At 36.9% G+C, this 23,787-nt stretch overlaps 1 protein-coding gene across 1 annotated transcript in view; it reads left to right on the forward strand.

Moving 5' to 3' along the window:
- The first annotated feature begins 711 nt into the window (after positions 1–711).
- CHMP2B (charged multivesicular body protein 2B) overlaps positions 712–23,787 on the forward strand; it is a 28,761-nt gene continuing 5,685 nt past the window's right edge. The window contains exons 1-3 of the mRNA XM_007081999.3: positions 712–1,009; positions 14,572–14,663; positions 20,543–20,737. Of these exons, the coding sequence (XP_007082061.1) occupies positions 976–1,009; positions 14,572–14,663; positions 20,543–20,737 (321 nt within the window). The 5' untranslated portion in view covers positions 712–975. The remainder of the gene's footprint in view (positions 1,010–14,571; positions 14,664–20,542; positions 20,738–23,787) is intronic.

Genomic DNA, 23,787 nt, shown 5'->3' on the forward strand with positions numbered 1-23,787 from the left:
TTTTCACGCAATGGCAAGAAATCGAGATTTTAAGAAATAGAATTGGAGACGTTTAAACCGGTAGGCAAACATGTGTGGATTTTTTTTTTTTTTAATGTTTCCAGCCAAGAATTGTAAATACCAAGTGTTACATTAAAAAAGTTGCTCCTTATTCCCTTCCTGCCCCGTCATCCTCAAGCTTAGGAACAGTGCACCCAGAGACACGCCGGGTGGTCAGATCCACGGGCCCAGGACTGCAGGTGAACGCCTTGAGACCCATGGGGGGCTGCGCCGGCGAGCGCCACGGAGATCGCCGGCCCGTCAGGGCGGGAAAGAACGTGAACTTCGGGGACAAACACCGCTGGGGCACGGACCACAGCAGTGCAACCAGCCCCTGCACTTATGAGAGTACTGATACTGACAGCAACGGGATGGTCGTAAACCAACTGGTTCCGGGACGACCCACACTTGTCCTAAAACGCTGGGGAGCCCCACTTCCAGCTTCCCCCGACGCTGGGAGGAAAGGGCTAATTAAGGCTCATCTCTCTCTGTATTCGGCAGGGAACCGAGGCACAGAAGCTTCCCGGCACCGCTCACGGTCTCCCGCGCTCTGATACCACCGCAAGCCCCCTCCTGACACGCCACGCGGCGACCCCTCCAGCGGAAAAAGCGGGCAGCAGCTGAGGTGAGGGCAGAGGCAGCAGCTTCAGGCGCCCCAGTGCGCAAGCGCGCGCGCCTAATGCGCAGGCGCCGCCTAGAAGTGACTTCTCCAAAAAGTGTCTTAGTTCTCGGTCACCTGAGCTCGGGGGTGACTCGGCTGCGGTAGGCTTCGCAGCTACCCGCCCTCCGCGGGTCCTGCCTGGTGACCCCTCCCTCTTCTCCTGCCCATCGCTCCACCACCCCAAACCCTCCAAGGGCCTGTCCTTTCCGTTCTGCCTTTTCCCAGTCGCGGGTCGGACCGGGCCGAGCCGGGCAGCCTGGGCGCGGTCTCCGACCATGGCGTCTCTCTTCAAGAAGAAAACCGTGGATGGTGAGTTCAGGCCGGGCCGAAGGGGCCCAGCTCGGCGTTTCCCTGGCGTGTTTTGGGGGCTTCCGGCCACGATTCTTTCTGCTGTCCCTAGGGGCGGGGCTGGATCAAGTGGCCCCACAGGTGACCGCCCTCGTGCGTCACTTCTCTGCTTCCTCATCTCCTCTGACTCGCCGCACCTCAACCTCACCTGGGCAGTCTGGCTTCTCTCTGATAACACGGCACACACCACCTTCACCACCCCCACCCCCGCCCGGTTTTTCCTTTAGCGAGGTGTTGAGCATTTTAAGGAGACAGGATTCAGCTGGCCCTTAACTGTTAGACTGTGATTTGGTCAGTTCCTTGTTGGTTTGATCTGTTGGTTTGTTGCTCCTTCAATTTGTAGCTGTACTATTTACAGACGTATGAAGAGGAAACCTGTACTGAGCTGGAGGATGGTGTAACAGGCTCCAGTTCCAAAATGAACCTGGGTCTGGGTCGTTTTGCCCTAAGAATATCCCATCAAAGAGATGTGAAACAAATGCTTTACTGGCTCCAGTAAAAATATAAAAGGAACCTAAGGAATGTGCCTTAGGTTTAGTTTTCATAATGTATTTTTCCTTCCCTTTGCTTGTCTTTTACTGTCTAAAGTAAGAGATGTGATATGTATTATCTGCATAGAAGTTTCCATTTTAAGATACTCGCATTGTTTTGGACATTTAGCTCCACGTAATCTTAAGAGGAAAAAAGTGAATGTATAGAAATATACAAAATGGTGTTTATTAGCAATTATTGCAATGTATATTTATATAACACTGATTAGTTACTCTTGATATTTTCATTGACTGCCACCAGGAATCAAATTCATTCAAGCTATTTAAAAATCGTGTTTCCTATTACATGTTGAGTCTAGGTTGCTGCTGGTTCAACTAAAGAATCACTTCTTTGTAAGGGTCTAACTCTGCCACAAAAGGAGCAGTGGTAGCTAGACAGTGATTGGTACAAACAGGGTGCTGAGTCCAGACCTGGGGTAACTCCTTCTTTCCTTTGTATTGACTGTTCCAGTGCCAACAACATTATTTTGGTGAGAATAACAAAGACATCATTTTTACTTTGCCACTCTACCCATCACTTCAACACATAATGTCATTTTAGCCCTCATTTAGCACACAGCATAATACATTTTTGCTTAACCTGAGTGGGTAAAAAAAAATTTTTTTTTTCAATTTATGGACTTTTTAGCAACTAAGAAGTACCATTTACAGTACCTGGAACACATTCCAAGTAGGTATAGGATGTAGTACAATTATGAAGGATGGATTTTATTTGAGAATGCTGTCTAATCTTTAATGGGGTACTTCCCCCCCCCACACACACACACACTTTCAGCACCAATATTGTGGTTTCCAGTTATTGTATAGTACTTCACAGGGGAAAAGGTTTTTTGTTTCAGTTTTATACAGTGAGAATTGACTAAGCAGAGGAAAGGAGTTATACCTTTGTTACTGTGATGTTACCAATTATATTTTTAAAAAACATTTTAACGTTAAAGGCCAAACAGCTTTAATTGCCTAATAATACCTGTCAAATATTTTCAAAGACAAAAATATCAGTTCTGTATTCTCATTTCTGTGCTTCTTGGTGCTTTTGGCAGCCTAGTGACTATTGTGCTTGAAGTATATAGAGCAGAATAAAAAAAAACACAGTGAGGATGTGCAGTGAGGGTATTTAACTGTATACTCATTTGCAGTTGGGTTAATTCATCCAAGAAATAATGTTTTTTGCTAAAGAGACTTATTTGTGAAAATAAAGTCTTAAGGACTTTAGCTAGGAGCTATACTACTGATTTAAAGATTTATGTGAAATTCTGAATGCAAATTTGCCCACCATGCACATTTACTATAACTACTGCTACTATTTACTATAACTGCATACTTGTTTTTTTTTTTTACATTATCACGTCAATTCAAATCACTTAATGACTTTTTAATTATATATTTGTACTTTCATTACTTTGATATAGAGCTTTGTTGATATTTTTACTCCTTGTTTTATTAAAAAGAAGGTGTTTTGTTTTGTTTAAAAGGTGACAGCATTCTTCTTAGCAGTAATGAGGCTATATATTATAAAATGTAATGTATTTTTATGCATTTCTCCCAGATCCTTGGACTCGTTGATTATTGATCATAAGATCTTTTGCTGTATGCTGCCTTTTTATCTGTTTCAGCAGTAATGAAATTCTGATATATAAGGGAAATATGTAACTGCTTATAGATCTGAAGAATAATTGAATCTTTTTGTCTCTTTGGATTGGCTGGAAGAGTTGCATACTATATCATTAAAGACTACTGCACTTGTAAATTAAAAAGGGAGACAACATTACAGCACTTATTACTATTCAGAGTTATGTTTAATTCATTTTTGACACAAAGATGAACAAGTCTCTGTAGTGTATACTTTGTTACAGAAATTAATGAGAATTATACCTCAGTGCTATAGAAGAGAAAGATTCCTTTGAACTTGAAATTACAATTGAGTATTTGGTTTTCCTTTCATTGATTTTTAAGGTATATACATAGGGTAATGTGTGTACAGTGTTTTTCCCCCCTATGTGGACTAATAGTGACCTATTTATTGAAACTATGAACCTGTAAATCAGGATGCATTAAGGATTTGTCATAAATGGACAACTAAGTGTGTCTTTTAAAAAGTGAAATTCTTTAAGCCATATGTGTGTGAGTGTGGTGTGTATAATTTTTGTCTGTTACCTTCAATAAAGACAAATTTGAGGTCCTACTCTAAGCCAGCATTGTGTTGGCATTTCGTATACAGCATCTTATTTAATTCTCACAAAACTTTTAAGTATTATTATTATTCTCACTTTATAGGTGAGGAAATTGAGATACAAAAGACTAAGTAATTTACCCATGGTCACACAACTTAGTGGCAAAACCAGGACCTCATCCCTTGAGTATTATCATTGGTATTTTCTTATTAGAGATCCTATGGCACAATTTAATTTTGCTGTTCTTGCTAGTGTATGGAATTCTCAACTTTTAGTAGGCACCATGTAATGATAACCTTTTGTCTGAGAATCAGTCTCTTTTTCTCTTGGAATTACTGGTAGAACTCTATTTTTAACAGTGTTAGAACTAGAAACAACCTCCTTTTGCTGACTCTCCTTTGAGCCAGCATTTCTGAGGAAGTATTTTCCAATCTCTTTCTGCTCTACACGTATACTTCTTGAAGTAGTGTTGTCTTCTATCTCCACCCCTGTATTTCTCAGACACTCCCCCCTCCCTCCCGCCCGTTCTATAGCAGTTTGCTTTACATCTTAAGTGATAAGATCTTGCTAAGATCATCAGTGACTCCTAGAGTGCCAAATGACCATTTTTTAGTAATCATCTCTTGGGTCTACATTTTACATTTCTTTATTGAATAATTTCTTTATTGAATAATTTCTTTATTGAAATTCTCTTTTGGCTTCCATGAAACTCTTAATATTTTCCCCAAATTCCTCTGACCACTGTTTTTTCTTTTTTTTCTTACACATTTTTCTTTTCTTTTTTTTCCTTCTTCCTCCCTCCCTCTCTTCTTTCCTTTCTTCATTTTTTTTTTTTTTAAACTTGGTCCTTAAATGTTAGTGTTCTTGTTGGTTCTATCTTGGGCTACCACTATGCTAATTGTACACTCTCCCTGCATGATATTATCCAAACTCCTATTATTTTAGTTATTACCTAAGTGCTGATGGATCACAAATTTGAATCTCTAGTTATATTTTTCTAAGTTTTAGACCAACGACTTACTGAGTGTCTCCACCTAGATGTCTCAAAGTACCTGAAATTAAAGGTATTCCAAACAATTCATCACCATCTCCTTGAAGTCAGTTCCTTTCCTGAGTCTCCTTCTCCAGTGTTGCCAGGTCCTGATTTTGCCTCCTACCTTTAATTATTACTAAGTTTTGCTCCTTTTGCCTGTTAAATATTTGACACACATGATTTTTCACTGTGTGCCTGCAACTTCTGCTCTAATTCAGATCCCATTTATCTTGTGCTTTATTACATCACCTTTCTGCTTTTCTTCTCTATAACTTCATAGCTCTTTAATTGTTTATCTACAGAGTTGCCTTGTGATTTGATCCACCTGAAATCCGAATCAGACTATGCTACTCCCCAGTGTGAACTCCTTTTTTATAACACTGGTACCAACAGGATCAGTGAGAGCTCTTTGATAAGGCATATATGGTCCTCCTTGATTTGGCCCTTGTCTTTCTTGTCATAACTCTGAACATTTTACTGTCCAGCAGTATTGTTCTTATATTTATCAGAACATACCATAAATACTCTTTCTCACTCTGACGTATTTTTGCTTATGATGTCCTTATGCATAGGATCCTCTTTTTCCTTTCTCTGGCTAACCTGCACTGTCTTGGGTGTTTTTCTTCCCCGAGAACTTTTCTCTGATGCCATCTCAGACTACATTAAGTACCTCACTCCTGTATTCTCATTTTTTTTTATCTCTGCTTCCTGACCTGCATTCATTGGAACTAGAGTAGATCCTTATGTCCTTCCAAAGTTGGATTATGCTTTTTCTGAGTTTTTCCTACTTTCCATATATGCAAGGTAGCAGAGACTTCAGAATACATGGAAGTATCTCTGTAGCAGATTAAATTTAGAGACACAATTTCAAAATAACAGTATTTACTAACCAAAAGTAGTGTTTCCAAAATCCAGAGCTTACTATAGTCTACATCCATTTACCATTGTCACCCACCTACAAGTTCAGACGTAATTGAGGAACCCTACTGACAGAAGAGGAGGAAGCTTCTTGGTTTTTACCTTATTGGGATTGTATCCATGTATGCTAATAGTCCAGAGTTCAGAATCTGTGACATTTTGACTAACTTGGGATGAATCTCCTGTCAAAAGGTAGGTTGTGATGCCACATTTGTGATATCTTAAGAGAAAATAAAACCCACCATCTATATAAACTGAATTCTATCCAGAACTTTTCTGCTTTCTACCAAATAAGGTAGATCCTTCTGGTGCTGTCTACAATACCTAGATCTTTCCTAGTATGCTGTGTGTTCCCTTAGTGCTTGTTGTTCTGGATATTTAAAAACTCAAATTTTACTTTCTTTTGGCCCCTATGTTCTTGGCACAACAAAGAAAAATGACTGAACATGGGATTCAGGAGCACAGTACTCTTCTGAGCATTTTTCTCAGTAAATGTTCTCCATACTTGTAGTATGGTTATTTCTGTAGGAACATGTCTTCCTCTTGTATTTCTCCATCCCTAGCATGACCCCAAAGACTAGTATTTCTTTTCATGCTACTGTTTTCTACCTTCCAAGTCCATTAAGTTTGTAAAACTTCCCTTTCATAGGAGCTTTCCTGGTCATTCCCTCACTTACCTAAAGTGAGAAAATGCTCTTTCACAATTTTCTGAACTGAAGCTGTTATTGATAATGGTACCGAAGCCTGTGTCTTTGAGGACCAATTGAGACCTAAAGATCTACTGACACATAGCCCATCTGAAAACCTTCCTTCAGCCCTTGAAAAACACTGATATTTTACTAATAATAAATTAATCTGAATGAATTTCTCAGGGCTGAGTGAGTTGAGACTTTACTGGGGGGGGGGGGAGGGAGGGAAGCATTCCTTTTATGCTACCATAGGGCTAGACTCTCCTGTTTTCTCTTTAGGTTTATTTGTTCATTTAGAGAGAGAGAGCATGAGTAGGAGAGAGAGAGAGAGAGAGAGAGAGAGAGAGAGAGAGGGAGAATATCCCAAGTGGGCTGTCAACCAGATGCAGGGCTCAATCCCAGGAACCTTGAAATCATTACCTGAGCCAAAATCAAGAGTTGATCATCCAACTGACCGAACCACCCAGGTACCCCTCCTATTTTCTCTTTAGTATTCCAACTCTTCCTTCCAAGAAAGACCTGCTGAGAGTTTCAACTTCAACCTAGTTTTTAAATAGATCCTTGGCTCCCTGGACCAAATGTAGAAGAAATCTGTTAGCACAATCCTCCACAGTCCTTTCTCTTTCCCATAGTTGTTTTCTGTTTTATTTTTTGTTCTTATTTTTTCTTTACTATGTATCAAAACTGGTTAATTAAACTGATACCATTTCTCCCTGATTTTTTTGGTTTACCATTTCCAAAGCTTAAGAAACAGATTTGCTTGCATGTCGAATTCTGATTCCTCCCTACCCAGTCCCTCATTGTCATTTTCCTTCTGCCTCCCAGTAAATTTCGTTCCCAGAGCCAGCATTTCCAGGAACTGACCTTTAACATTTCTTTCTTATCCCTTAACTTTTGAGTTTGTAGCATTTTTGCAGTTATTTTCTCCTCATCAACCCAAGAAGGTGGTACATCCCTGCATAGCCAGGACTCCTTTCCTCTTTATTGTTGGGTGCGCTCCACCACACCTCCTTTACACTGGTGGTTCTTCTGTTCAGTCATGATCAGGGTGTATCTAATGCCCATTACCCTGCTATACCAGGGCCGCAGGCCCATCACCACTTCACTCACAGCTGCTGCAGAGATGGTAGATGAGATCTAAAGTGGACGTGCCCTCTCGTCTCAGCTCTTGATCTCCAGAGCAAGTTAGTAAAAATGGTAAAGCAGGATGTGGGAACATTTTGTGCTCCTATTTCAATCCATGTGATGGCTAAATTTAGGACAACTGATAGGCAATAAAATTGCTTAGATCAAAACTATTTTTTTCTTTAAAGAAATACATTTAAAGCAGAAAGGTGTATTAGATTAAGATTTTGTTATGACCTTATAGTAAACATGACCTTGTAGTAAAGCACAAATCCTGTATATGGTAGGGAGGATGCTGTCCAGTAGACCAACTTGAATCCCACTGAATGGAAAACATCTGCATGTTGTGCCTCGGGGCTCCTAGGGCAATAATTCTCAACTACCCTGTAAACTTGAGATAGGCTCCCTCCTTTTCCCCAGAAGAAGGGCACTTTAAACATGTTTAAAATATAACTCACAAATTAATGAATGCCTGTATTTAAAGTTTTTTTTTTTTTTCTTTAATCCTGAAATGTATAAATTGTATATAAATAAGCAGGATCTGGAAGGACAGTCGTAATTCAAGTTGGGGCCTGGACTCAAATCCCAGTAGAGAATTCTAGTAAACTAGGCTGGACTACATTATGGAGACCCTTTTTGTTTTGTTTTTATTTTCGACTTTTTTTTTTTCTGTAAGCAGATATACCTTATTGACTCGGAACCGAGAAGAGCCAAATGACCTTTTCTGTCTGTATCTTGAGTCCAGAATTTAAGTCTGTGATCATTCTAGTGCATACATGTATTTTTCATTCAGTAAAAAGAGCCTGAAAGGCTTGAGATAAGCTTTTAATACCTACAGTGGAATTGACTTGGGTGGCCTTCTCTAAGTGTTGTGCTGGGTATGGGTGGGTAAAAAGGGTGATGGGTGGGGTGGCTCCAGACCCTTTTTATCTCTCAGAACATACCACAAAGAGAACATACCACAGTCACAGCCATGTAGCATTGCCATTTTAACAATGTGGAAGTTTTTTATTACTACCTGTTAAGAAGTGCTTCACAACAACCCCACAAGGCAGATGAAGTGTTGGAATCTAAAAACTGGGACTGTTTGTTTGTTTTTGCCTGGAGAAGGAAGCACACTATGGACAGGAGTCCAGTGCTGCTCCATCTCCTAGATGTCAGCAACACCCAGTACCTGTTTCTATTATTGTCTTGACTCAGAATGAAAAGAGGCAGTAGGAAATTGTAAGGGAAATATCTGGTTATGTCAGTGCTCTATTTTTCCACCGTACAAAGAGATCTATCATAGTTTGGTAAAAGAGATCTATCATAGTTTTGTTATTGTTAAATTATCAACCATCTTTCTTGGTAACATATAGAGTTTATTATACATCTTAAAGGAATGTGTTAACTATGCCTATGAGGCACATTCTTTTACATTTCAAATATCTTTGTACTCCCTTAGGTCACTGCTAACTATACTATATTGGGACAGTAGTTGGCATAAAGTGCAGTCAGGATACAAACAGATAAATAAATAAAATACTTGTGTTCCTTGCTCTGAAAGAGCTTGGGAGGAAATTAGACCTACCAAAAAATAAATAGAATGGGAAATAAACTTGTCCTAAAAAAATATTATAAGTTTCTCAGAACCATATTCAAATTATTCCTTCTGAATTATCTAGAAGACCAAATCATTAAATGTGGGTTTAGGATAGGAGTTGTTTTTTTGTTTTTTTGTTTTTTTGTTTTTTCCTAAAAGGTAAAGTTTTATAGGATATGCCTATCATCTCATATGAAGAAAATGTTTTACTATCTTTTTCTCATGATAATATGGTTTAAAGTGTTATGACTATATTTTAGTATGCAACATTAGATGTTCTCGGTTTATAGCTTAGAACTGTTTAAATATTAATAGGTGTATTAACTATGATATGAGGCTATGGAATATGTAGTAGTTAATTTTCTTTATTTTTCTTTCTCTAATATACAGTGGCAGTTATGGTACACATAGATACATAAAATTGAAGTAAAACTGTTTTGATTAAGTTATATGTTTTGGTAAAATTTCCTGTCATAATAATGTGTTTTGCCAACAGATAGCTTATATCTATTTTCTACTCTATGGTTCTCTGATACCAATGGGGTGTCTTCAAAAAGTTGATCAGTCTTAACACTCGCTGGAGTTAGCACAGAGCCCACTGGTTCAAGGCTCAGTCCTACAAGACTGTCCTCATTTTAGATGCCAGTCACAAGTCCCAGGTTGCCACCAGTACTTCTGACTAACCAGCTACAAATTCTAGAGTCCTCATAACTCTTTCCACAGTGTGATAATTTGCTAGAACAAGTCGTAGAACTCAGAAAAGTGCTTTACCTAGGAACAGCCAAATGGAAGCAAAGTTTTGGGGACTGTAAGTGGCACAAGATCTTCCCTGCCCTTTTTTGGGGCATGCTGCCCTCCCAGCATATCAGTGTGTTCACCAACCCAGCAGCTCTCCTAATCTCTTTGTTCAAGAGTTTTTTATAACCTAGTCTTCAGCCCCACTCCCTTCTCCTGAGGTCAGAGGGCTGGGGCTGAACTTCCCATTCTCTAATCAAGTATTTGGTCTTTCTGGTGACCAGTCCCCTCCAGGAGCTATCTAGGGGTCCCCTTTCTTGAGTTAAAAGATATTGCTATCACTAAGGAAGCTCACTAAGGGTTTTAGGAGCTCTGTGCCAGGAACTCCAGACAAAGATCAAATATATGCTTTTTATTATATCACCCTAATAATGAAAAAGTATATATTGATAGAATTCTAGATCTTCTCCATCAAGGCTTTCAGCAATTGCTTTGCATCTGTGTCAGTTATCCGGCCACAATTTAATTTGTCAATATGGTGGCTTCTCTTTCATCTCTGTACTCTTGTGGCTTTAGAAGACTCTCATCACTATCTCAGTATTACCATTTTATTTTATATTAGTTGAGTTTAGGGACTTTTCAGTACACAAAGATGTTATACTCCAAAAGTTTATTTGTAATTTCATAGTTTTAAATTTAGAACATATTTTCTGTTGAAACAGTAGGGTAAGTGGTGAATGTTTTTATACCAATTCGTTGGCTTTGGCAAGATAGGGTACTAAGTTCAAAAGAAGAAAATTAGGAGCATTTGAGTGTTGAGGATGAAAAGGCTCATGATCGGTTTTAAAGATAGGGAAATAAGAGCTTTGCCACTTAGTGTCTGTCTGCACATGTCAGAGGAAAGATATTGTGTGCTGTGGACTGAATTGTATGCCCACAAAATTCATGTTTTTTTTTTGTTTTTTGTTTTGTTTTTTTAAGTTTATTCATTTTGAGAGGGAGAGAGAGAACACATGTGAGCTAGTAAGCTGGGGAAGGGTAGGGGGGAGGGTGGGGAGAGAGAAAGAAAAAGTGCAAGTAGGGGAGGGGCAGAGAAAGAAGGAGAGAGAGAATTCTAAGCAGGCTTCAAGCAGCACAGCATAGACTTGGGGCTTGATCCCATGAACCATGAGATCATGACCTGAGCTGAAATCAAGAGTTGGATGCTTAACTGACTGAGCCACCCAGGCACCCCTGCAAAATTCGTGCTAAGTCCTAACCCCTAATGTGACTGTATTTGGAGATAGGGTTGTAAAGGTTGTAAAATTGAGGTTAAAAGGTTATGAAGATGTGGCCCTAATTCAGGACGAGGGTGACCTTATAAGAAGAGAAAGAGGTACCAGGGATGGGCACACAGAGAAAAGGCCATATGAGAACACAGCAAAGAAGGCAGACATCTGCAAGCTAAAGAGAGAGACCTCAGGAAAAGTCACACCTGCCAATACCTTGACCTTGGACTTTCAGCTTCCAGAACTGTGAGAAAATTAGTTTTCTGTTTTTTAAGCTACCTGGTCTGTGGTATTTGTTATAGCAGCCATAGGAAACTAATAAATTGTGTTATTTTAGAACAGAATCCCAACAGAATGCTCCATGGAACATTAACATCTAGGAAATGTTAATAGAGATTCTTAAAAGGAATTCTTGACTTAACAAATGTAGGAAATAATCTATAATATGTTCTCCACTTAAGAATTGACTGCATATTCATATACTAAATAGTCTTAGAGGCCTTGAAGCAAAGAAACCTATTCAACTATTAGGGGCAGAGGGGCAGAGAGACGGGGAGAGAGAATCTCAAGCAAGCTGCACTCTCAAACCATGAGACCATGACCTGAGCCGAGATCAAGAGCAGGCACTTAACCAACTGAGCCACGCAGGTGACCGTAGTTATTTTTATTATGAGTAAAGTTATACATTATACACAGAAATGTGTAAGTTTGGTGTTCCATCAGTAAAAGGATAGCGAGTGTTGGCTCTGTCGTTTTATTTGAGGTGAAATTCACATAACGTTAACCATTGCAAAGTGAACAGCAGTTCAGTGGCATTAGTACTTTCACAATGGTGTGTAACCACCATCTCTAGTTCTAAAACATTTCATCACCTCACACTAAAATCCTGTACATGATAAGCAGTGACTCCGCATTCTCTCTCCCCAACCCCTGGCAAATACCAGTCTGCTTTCTGTCTTTGTGATTTGTCTATTCTTTTTTCTTTTTTTTTAATTTTTTTTAACATTTATTCATTTTTGAGGCACAGAGACAGAGCATGAGCAGGGGAGGGGCAGAGAGAGAGGGAGACACAGAATCCAAAGCAGGCTCCAGGCTCTGAGGTGACAGCACAGAGCCCGACACGGGCTTGAACCCAGGAGCTGTGAGATCATGACCTGAACCGAAGTCGGACACTTAACCGACTGAGCCACCCAAGCGCCCCTATGATCAATCTATTCTGATATCTCATCTGAGTATAATCAGATTTGTATCTGTTACCATTTGTATCTGGCATCTTTCACTTAGTATAATATATTAATGGTTTATTCATGTTGTAGTATGTATCAGGACTTCATTTCTTATTATATTCCAGCTCTCATACCTAGAAGTGGAGTTGGTAAGATCATATGGTAATTTTATGTTTAACTTGTTAAGGAACCACCAAATTTTTATCCACAGTGGCTGAAACAATTTACATTCTTACCACCAATATATAAGGGTACCAGTCTTCACATTCTCATAACACTTGTTATTTTCCTTTTTTGTTTTTGATTATAGCCATTCTGGTGGATGTGAAATGTCTCTCATTTCCCTTATGACTAATGATGTTGAGCATCTTCTTTTTGTGTTTATTGTCCATTTCTGTATCTCCTTTGTATAAGTGTCTATTCAGGTCCTTCAACCATTTTTAATTAGATTGTCTTGTTTTTGAGTTTTAAGAGTTATTTATATATTCTGGATACTAGACTCTTGACATGTGTGTGTGTGTGTGTGTGTGTGTAGTCTTGTTTTGGGATTTTAAGAGTTATTTATATATTCTGAATACTAGACTCTCTATATATTAATAATTTGTGTGTATGTGTGTGTATATATATGTACATATATATATGTATATATAGTTTGTATATATTTTTTCCTTTTCTGTGGGATGTCTTTCCTTTGGTGTACAGCCTTTAATTTTAACAAAGTCCAATTTATCTTTTTTTTTTCTTTTGTTGTTCATGCTTTTAGTGTCATATCTAAGAATCTATTGCTAAGTCCTAGATCATGCAGATTTACTCCTATGTATTCTTCTAAGAATTACGTAATTTCAGTTCTTACATTTGGGTCATTAATCTTTTTTTAGTTAATTTTCATATACATTGTGAGGTAGGGGCCCAATTTCATTCTTTTTCATGTAGACATCCTATTGTCCCAATGCCATTTGATAAAGAGACTGTTCTTTCTGTTACCATTGTTTTTAAATCTACTTCTTGACTAGAAAGGTACTATAGTGAAGTGATTAAGATTACTGATTCAGGAGACAGAACACTTGGATCCAAATCTGGCATTACTGCATACTGTCTTGTGACCTTGGGCAAGTTATTGAAACTTCCCAACTCTCAGTTTTCTTTAAGTGTAAAATAAGGGGCCCCTAGGTGGCTTGGTCATTTAAGAGCCCGCCCGACTTCTGCTCAGGTCATGATCTCTCGGATTCGTGAGTTCGAGCCCCGCATCGGGCTGTGTGCTAACAGCTTGGAGCCTGGAGCCTGCTTTGGATGCTGTGTCTCCCTCTCTCTCCTCTGTCTTCCCCTCCCCCACTCACACTCTTTCTCTGTCTCTCAAAAATGAATAAATGTTAAAAAAAATTTAAAATAATAGAAAAATCAACTCCATAGCATTATTGTCGATATTATATTGCATAATATATGTACAACACTTAGCAAGGTTCCTGGTAATGAAAGATCAGTTTTGGCAAGAATTACCATCAATATCTGTGATCTTTGAAGAAATTACTATTTAGTAACAGCTAACCCAAATTATAGTCCCTTGGACCTAGACTAGCACTTTAATTCTTCCAAAGATGGGACCTGATGGATCCAAATGGATAAATTAGAAAAACTTCAAGATTGAGTGGAACTTTAATAGTGTATCAGGACATTGTATGTTATTTACTCCTTAACAATTATCCTTATTTTATGAATAAGCAACCTGAGGTTTAGAATATTAACTAACTTTCCCAAGATATCATCATATAATGATCAGGTGGCAGAGGGAGGGTTCAAATCCAGGTCTGCCTCATTGGAAGGTCTACTATTTCACTCTGTTATGATGATATGATGACTTAGTGACCTGTCTTCCTTCCTGGAATTTCATATAATACTGGGGTAAGAAGAGATGAAGAATGTGTTTGTGACATATTTATGTGCTATATAAAACATTGTATAGTATCAGTTCTCTAAGGGAATCTTTTATTGTGATGTATATACACTTTTGGATACTATAGCATATCTGCAGTTATCTTTTGTAGTTCTTTAATATTTATGATCCAAGTTTTAATATATTTGACTTTATATATATATGTACTATATTGAATAAAAAAATTAACATCTAGTAAAACATGGTTTCTTTTTTTTTAATAAAGTCTCCAAGTCTGATATTTTAAATGGTATTGAAGAAAATTACATTTAAGTTTCTTTTGTGATTCTCTTAGATGTAATAAAGGAACAGAATCGAGAATTACGAGGTACGCAGAGGGCTATAATCAGAGATCGAGCAGCTTTAGAGAAACAAGAAAAACAGCTGGTAAGTAGAACATTAAATTTCAGCTTAACTTTTCAAACAAATTTGGAAATTAGTGTTAGAATAATTAGCTAACTAAGAAAAAGACACATGGCAGGTGGTAAGTGATTTACTAAGAAATGGCATTTTATGTCTTCCTGAATTTTCTGCTTACCTTCATTTATTATGTCATTCTGCTGACTTTTATCAGGATTCTGTGTATTCTGCTGATTATAAAATCAAATTATTCTTCAGTTTGTAGAAGTCATGAATGCCCAGGAGGAAATAGTTCTCAAAACACAGCTACTTTATTGTCAGTTAACAACAAAGATTAAATGGTCCTGAATAACAAAAAGTTACAGGAAATAATTATGTTAACTCACAGATATCTTACTTGATGTTTTAGTGATCATTATGTCTGTGATAATGAATGTCCTTTTTTTTAAATAGACTGTCTTGCTTGTCTTTAAATATTTTTATGTTATGTTTTTATATGTTGCTTTAAATCTTTTAAACAAACAGCATGATTGAGGTATTATTGACATGCAGTAAACTCCATTATTTAAAGCATATAATTTGATACATTTCAGCATATATATATATATATATATATATATATATGATGAAACCTTTACTACAATCAAGATAATAATGAACATCCCCACCATCCTGAAAAGTTTCCTTATTCCCTTCGCAATTACTTTTACCTATCCGTCCCTCCCTGACACCCTCTTTTGCAGTAAATACTGATCTGTCACTGTAGGTTAGTTTACATTTTCTAGACTTTATATAAATGAAATCATATAATATGAATACTTTAAAATTTTTTTTTTTAATTTATTCACCTTTGAGAGACAGACAGAGCACAGTGGGGGAGGGGCAGAGAGAAAGGGAGACAGAATCTGAAGCAGGCTCCACGCCCTGAGCTGGCAGCACAGAGCCCGATGGCAGGGCTCGGACCCACAAACCATGAGATCATGACCTGAGCCGAAGTTGGATGCTTAACCAACTGAGTCACCCAGGCGCCCCTATGAATACTTTTTTTTAATGTGGCTTCCTTCAGTCATAATTATTTTGAGATTAATGTTATATAATCAGTATTAATTTTTTAATTGATGAATATTACTTTATTGTATGGGTGTTTTCATAGTTTATCTGTTCAGCAGCCAGTGGATATTTGGGTTATTTCCAGGTTTGGGCTATTTTGAATGAAGTTGCTATTAAGATACAATTGGAGTCTTTGTGTGAACATATATTTTCGTTTCTCTTGGGTATATTCCTAGGATTGGGATTGCTAGATTATGGGGTAAATGTAATTTTAACTGTGTAAGAAACTACTAGACAATTTTTCAAATCAGCTGTAATGTTTTCTGTTCCCACCAGCTAGATATGAAAGTAAAGTTGTTCCACAACCTGGCTAATAGTTGGAGTTAACAGTCTTTACATATTAGTCATTCTAGTGGTGTATAGTAGATGGTCATTTTAAATTGCGTTTCACTTATTGCTAATGACGTTCAGTATCTTTTCATGTGCCTGTTTGCCATTTACATATGTTTTTGCCAAAAGTGTCTATTGAAATATTTTACCCATTTTTTTCATCATGTTGTTTCCTTTTGTTTATTTGTAAGAGCTTTTTATATATTTCAAATATAAGTACTTTATTAAATATATATTTGGTAAATATCTTCTCCAGTTATTGGCCTTGCCTCTTTTATTTTCCGAATAGTGTCTTTTGTGGAACAGAAGATTTTTATTTTAATCAAGTGAAATTTCTTCTTCTATGACTAGTACTTTTTAGTGTCCTAAGAAATCTTTCTGTTTTCTCCTAGAAGAATTATAGTTTTAGTTGTTACATTTAGGACACTGAACCATATTGAATTAAGTTTCACTGTGTTATCAGGTGAAGGTAGAGGTTCATTTCTGCATCTTTTGAGATGATGGTCGTGCAGTTTTTCTTCTTTAGTCTGTTAACCTAGTGAATTGCATTTATTGATTTATTAAAGTTAAAATCAGGCTTTTGCTCCTGGGTAAGTTACATTGGTAATGATGTGTTTTTTTGAGATACTATTTTCAGTAAGCTGAAATTTGTTAAGAGTACAGTAAAACCTTGGTTTGCGAGCACAGTTCATTCCAGAAACATGCTTGTAATCCAAAGCACTTGTATATCAAAGCAAATTGCCCCATAAGAAATAATGGAAACTCACATGATTCGTTCCACAACCCCAAAATATTAATATAAAAATGATTACAATATTGTAATACAATACAAAATAATAAGGAAAATACAAAATATAAAGGAAAATAAGCAAATTAGCCTTTACTTACCTTTGAAAACCTTTGTGGCTGGTATGTGAGAGACCAGAGAGAGGAGGGTTATTGTGTAGGACAACTTTCACTGTCACTAACAATCAATACTATCTATTGGCTCAATGGAATCTTTTTCTTTTCATGCAGCTTTACAAAGAACCTATCCAATGATACTTGCTTTTGCTTCCTTTTGAGGATTTCACGTTAAGCGTGACATTGCACTGTCATTAAACAGATTTGTTGTTTGCACTGCCACAGCCTTATTCGGGTGGTGCTTTTCTACAAAATTTTGCGCTATATCTCACATTTTACACATCTCCCTAGTCTCATTTGAAGTGAGGGATTCCTCTGCCTTTTCCTCCTCCTTCACTGCAGACAAGATGCAGACATAGACTTCTTATAAAATCTTGCAGTTTCAGCCACTTGCATACCTTGTTTGTACTTCTCGATAATTTCCTTAACTTTCACCATAATCATCTCCTTCATCTTACCGCCTTTCTTTTCAACCTTTTCCTGTGTGGGGGTACACTCACACAGATGTTGACTACAGTACAGTATTTATAAACTTTTGTCATATATTATATTTAATGTAACTGACAATAAGGCAGCAGGGGAAAGGGTCTCTATATGAAGGCAGCCTGACCTGGAATGAGGCAGAACATTCCTAAGCTTACTCTTGTTGGAGAAGCAAAAAACCATCCATTGGTGCTTTGAAGTGACAAAAAATACACTAGTGCCAGTTGTGGGCACCTTCCAACATTCTGAAAAATCACCAATTTCTGCCAAACATCTCAGTCTAAGATCGAGCATCTGAGCATGGGAAACGATCACTCACAATTCCACAGTGATATGGAGAGAGAGAGAGAGAGAGAGAGAGAAGAACCATTGGCTCAGTTGTGATCATGTGATGTTCAGCATCACATACTACTCGTATTGCAAGACATCGCTTGTTTATCAAGTTAAAAATTATTAGAAATGTTTGCTTGTCTTGCAGAACACTCGCAGTCCAAGGTTTTTACTGTATTTGCATCTAGGGGTGCTGGGTGACTCAGTCAGTTAAGTGTCCAACTCTTCATTTTGACTCAGGTCATGATCTCATGGTTGTGGGATCAAACCTGTGTTGCATATGGAACCTGCTTGAGATTCTCTCTCTCCTACCCCTCTTCTGCCCCTCCTGTATGTGTTACCCCTCTGTCTCTCACAAAGAAAAAGTAAAGAGTATTTGTATCTGTGCTTTGAAAGATACTGATTTGTAGTTATCTTTTCATGCAGTGTCTTTATTTAGTTTTGACATCTGAGTGATGCTGACTTTAAAGCATGAGTTGGTTTCTCTTATTTCTTTACTGGAAGAATGTGTATTTCTTCCTTAAATATTTGAGAAGATTCATCAGTAAAGCTGCCTTTATGGATAGGTTCTTAAACTACCAGTTCAGTTTTTAGAAAAAACAGCTACAGAATGGATCATCAGATAATCTTTTTATTTTATTTTAATTTTTTTTTACATTTATTTATTTTTGAGAGACAGAGCACAAGTGGGAGAGGGGCAGAGAGAGGAGACACAGAATCTGAAGCAGGCTCCAGGCTCCTAGCTGTCAGCACAGAGCCCGACGTGGGGCTCGAACTCACAAACCGTGAGATCATGACCTGAGCCAAAGTCGGACGCTCAACCGACTGAGCCACCCAGGTGCCCCAATAATCTGTCTTTTTAAATGAGCTTTGGTAGTTAGCATCTGTCAAGATCCATGTTTACTAAATGTTAAAATGTAATGACCTGTTATTCATAATGTTCCCATATTATCCTTTATCATCTTTAGGATATGAAGTGATGCCCCCCTTTGCATTCCTCATCTTTGTAATTTTTATGCTCTCTTTGTATCACTTTTTCCCCTCATCTATCTGGCTAATGGTCTATCAATGCCAATGGTCAATCTCTTATAAAAAATGGCTTTTGATTTCATTAATTTTCTATATTGTTTTTTCTTTCCTATTATCTAGATTTCTTCTACTGTTTATATTTTTTCCTTGTTTACTTAGTGTTTTACTTTTTTTTTACTTTCTCTATTTTGAAGCTTATGAGATATTCATTTTTTTCTAATATAAGCTTTAATGCTATAAAGTTTCCTCTAAGAACTGTTTTAACTATAGCCTACACGTTTTGTATGTTGCATTTTCCTTTTTGTTCCAAGTTCAAAATATTATCTTATTTCTCCTGAGATCTTTCCAACCCATGACTTATTTAGAACCATGTTGTTTAATTTCTGCTTATTTATGATATTCCTTCCAGTTTTCCAGATTTCCAGTTTTATTTCATGTGGTTAGAGAACACACTTTGTATGATTTCAGTCCTTGTAAATTTATTGAGCCTTGTTTTCTGATACAAAATGTGGTATATTTTGGTGATTTTTCTTCTTTTTTAGTGTACACTTGTAAAAAGAGTGTTCTGCTGTTGTTATTTTAAAAGTAAAAATGTTGTTTAGGTCAAGTTGGTGATAGTGTTTTTGTAAATCTATAGCATTACATAGTCTCTGTTCACATGTTCTAACAATTATAGCAGTGTACTTAAGAGAGAAGTTGTTGATATTCCTCATACTAATTGTGTATTTGTTTCTCTTTTCAGTTCTTTCAGTTGTGCTTCACATATTTTTTTTTAATGTTTATTTATTTTTGAGAGAGAGAGAGACAGAGCGTGAGCAGGGGGAGGCAGAAAGAGAGGGAGACACAGAATCCGAAGCAGGCTCCAGGCTCTGAGCTGTCAGCATAGGGCCCGATGCAGGGCTTGAACTCACTCATGAAACTGTGAGATCATAACCTGAGCTGAAGTTGGACACTTAACCGACTAAGCCACGCAGGCGCCCCTGTGCTTCACAGTTTGAAGCACTGTTCTTAGATGCATGCACATATAGGATTGTTTTAGTATCTTTATATTATGAAATATATCTTTATCATTATGAAATGCCCCTTTTTATTTCCTATGATATTCCTTTCTCAAGTTTTTTTTTAAAATCTGATATTAATGTAGCCATTCCAGATTTTCAGAATTTAATAAATAATTATAGAGTATATTTCCTATCCTTTTACTTAGTTTTGTTTTTTGTAATTAAAGTTGGTTTCTTAATATAGCATATATTTGGGTTTATATTCTTGTCTAAAATGACAACTTGCCTTTTATTAAGGTGTTGGATGAACCTTCTTACTTAATGTAATTGTCTATATAATTAGCCTTAAATCTACCCTTGTGCTTTTTTCTCTGTCCCACCAACTCTTTGTTTTTTGTTTTTTGTTTTTTTTTTTCTTTATCCTACTGACTTTTGGGTTGAGCTTTTTCCTTTTCTTCTGGGGCTTTCTGTGAATACTATTTTGTAGACTTGCTTTGTATTTGTGGATGAAGGTACTAGTTCTGTCTTTCCCATGTAAACATATGGAATAAATTGCCCTCTCCAATTACTCTTTTTCTCTGACCTTATGACTGCCTCTTCCTGTCTTCGTGATCAGGGAGAAAAGGGTATATGATGTGTGTTTGATTTTTCTTCTGAAATAAATCATTGGGAACTACCTATCAATGATTTTTTCCCCCCTGTTTTTATTTCCTTTCTTAGGAATTAGAAATTAAGAAAATGGCTAAGATTGGTAATAAAGAAGCTTGCAGAGTTTTAGCGAAACAGCTTGTACATCTACGGAAACAGAAAACAAGAACTTTTGCTGTAAGTTCTAAAGTCACTTCTATGTCCACACAAACAAAAGTGATGAATTCCCAGATGAAGATGGCAGGAGCAATGTCTACTACAGCAAAAGTAAGTGGGGACCTTTTTATCCATACATTTATAATTTTATCTAAGATATTTAAATGTCAGTATTCAAATCAGATTTAAAAGTACCTCCTGATGTATATGGGGTACAGAATCTGTGTAATATTTAGTAAAAGAAGTTATAAGGCTAGATAATCTAAATAAATACTTCTAGATTTTTTTCATTGAAATATAGTTAACTTACAATATTATATTAGATTCAGGTGTACATAGATTCTTTACTGATTTGTTTTACTATAAAATTTCTTTGTTAGGACATGTTGATTGTCCCAAGGTCACATTTAGCTTCTAAATTTTTTAAATCGACTTAAAGTATTATTTGCTTTTTCCCTTAAATTGTCAGAAGATTTTTGGTCTTGTTATTTCATTAAGCTGTAAGTTTTGATTACTTCTTAGTAGTAATTTCCTCTTGATCCATTTTCGTGTATATGTCAGAAGGACATGTGATTTCTGTCAGAAGGATTTACCAGTTAATTTTGTCAGAAAATTATGTTTAACTTACACCCTTTGTATAAAAAAATAAATGTTTTCACTATGGAGTTTAAAGGACTTTGAGCTTTTTGATTTTTTAATAAATAATGAGCCCCTTGATGTGTATGAAGTACTGTGTAGAATAAGAAGACTTTTAAGACAAAGGCGCTGCTCTCACAGATTTTATTGTTCAGTTGAGGATGGGGTGGGAGTAAGGAGCAGGGAGGTTAAACTATTTCTAATGGGGAAACTACCCACTATACATCAGTGTGTGCTAAATTTCAGTGAACTGTTCAGATCTTTGAATTGAGTGATCTGAAAGACTTTTAGAAGACCTAGGTGTGAAAAATATCACTAGATGTTAAATATAAGGAAGGAGGAGTATTTGAATATGGAGACCAAAAGAAAAGAAAGCCACAGAGGAAGAGCAAGTATGAGGTTCATATTAGAAAAATGGTATGTACAGTGGATTCTTGTTACTGGAAGTAGTTAATGTTCTGTAGTTGGGAACACTGAGTCTGTGAATATCGAATCATTGCTCCTAGGGGAAATACAAGGTTAGGTTCCTGTGAGCCTTTGGTGACAACATTTTTGTCAACCAACTTATACGCTAACATTGTTTAATGTGTGTTTCTGTTGAAGGACTCCATATTTAATAAGTATTATTGATTCATTAACATTGAATTCATGCCTAATCAGAGCTAATATGTATTTTTCCACAAACACATTATAGCTTCCTAAACTTAGGAGCACTACACAACACTTTAGTACTATGGTTGGGGCCATTTTAAATGGCAAAGTCATCAACAAAAGTTACAAAAATGTGGCACTAAATAGACCACAATAAGGATACTTGTGTACAGTATGAGAGTTGAGACAAGAAAGCAGAGGTCACCTTGTTTGACCTCAGCTGGAAACAACCATGTTGGATAACTCAATTTTTTTGCCATTCCCTGTGTGTCCACAAAGAACAGAAAAGCACTGTGAGTATTGGTTTGCAGTTACAAATAAATTTTAATGAGTAGGCATATCCACACATATGGAATCCAGAAATAATGAGGAGCAACTATAATTGTTTTTTAGATTACAGAGCACACGAAAATAGAATTTGCCTTTCTCAGGTGCAGTAAGTATAGTGACACATTATGTTCTTAAAAAAAATGGAGGAAATTTCAATGTAAGTTTGTTCTGTTAATTTACTCTTGATGGATCTTTGTCATTTTACAGTAAAAAATACACAGTTAAGAGCAAAAACTTTCGTTTTCCTTTTTTGTTTTCACAAGTGGACAGGACTAAACATCTAATTTGGGAAAAGATCATATGTGATGATCACACAGTTGAGCTGGGTAACCTTTCAGTAATAAGCGGAAAACCATTTACTTTGCAGTTTTTTCTTTTACAGGTAGTAGGTTAGGAGAAGGTACTGAATATGGTCCTGCCATGCAGAGATGGCTGAACTGGAATTTTCACTTCATTATCTTAGAAATGTCTTAATTCCGCAAATACTTGTTTAGACCCTAGAGTAGGAACTATAACAAATGATGGGGATGAAGTAGACAGCAAAACCAGGCAGGGGCTTAAAATGGACAGTCTGTTCCAAAAACAGCTCACCCGAAGAGGTGGTTCAGTGTAGTGATTAGGAGCATACATTTTGAACCAGATTACTTGAGTTCAAATCTCACTTCTATTCAGTAGCTTTAGGACTTGTGGCAAGTGAATTTGCCTTTCTCTGCCTTCATTCTCCATTTATAGTGTAGGGAAAATGGTGTTGCCTAGTACATAAACATTTGTTAGGTCTAAATGTCTTTTAACTTTAAATGTTATATATAAATAATTATGCTTTAGGTACAGGGCCTGGCACATAGTTAAGGCTATATAGGCATTTACTGCTTTATCATCATTATCATCATTGTTGTTAGTATTATTAAGTTGCAAGTAATATAATTTACATCAATAAATAGAGAATTTCATTTATAACAAGTGAGATCAGTGTGGCTAGAGGGCAGCGGTACAAAAGACTAGCTTGTTCAGCAGAGTTCGGTGGTGTTTGGTCTCAGAGAATTCTGGAATTTGGCTTTTACTACTAAGAGCAATGGAAAGCCACTTGAGAGGTATGCGCTGGAGGGGGATGGGGGAAATCCAGTGTTACTAGTTACTTTGGCTGCAGCATTACATACAGATTGAGAAAAGACTGCTTGGTATCTTTGAAACTGATGTGTTTTATATTGTATAGTATCTTTCAATACTGAACTGTGTGTAATACATATGTAAATTTTGTATATAATATGTATAAAATATTTGCCCATACTAGATGGCATTACTCTCTTTTAATGCAATAACTTGTGAATATAAAATGTAAGAATTCTTTTCACATATTTTTGCAAAACTCGTTCTGTTCGTTTCTCCAAACCGTGATTTAAAATATGTTAATGGTTTAAGTATTCATGCTGTGTATCCTTTTTCATTTAGACATCAAAAGCTAAGTGACAAATTTTGTAAAATTTAAATTACAATTATTTTCAATTTAGACATTAACTGCTTGGCACATAATAAGCAAATGTAGT

The sequence above is a fragment of the Panthera tigris genome, chromosome C2 (assembly GCF_018350195.1).
Source record: "Panthera tigris isolate Pti1 chromosome C2, P.tigris_Pti1_mat1.1, whole genome shotgun sequence".
In the NCBI taxonomy this organism is placed as follows: domain Eukaryota; kingdom Metazoa; phylum Chordata; class Mammalia; order Carnivora; family Felidae; genus Panthera; species Panthera tigris.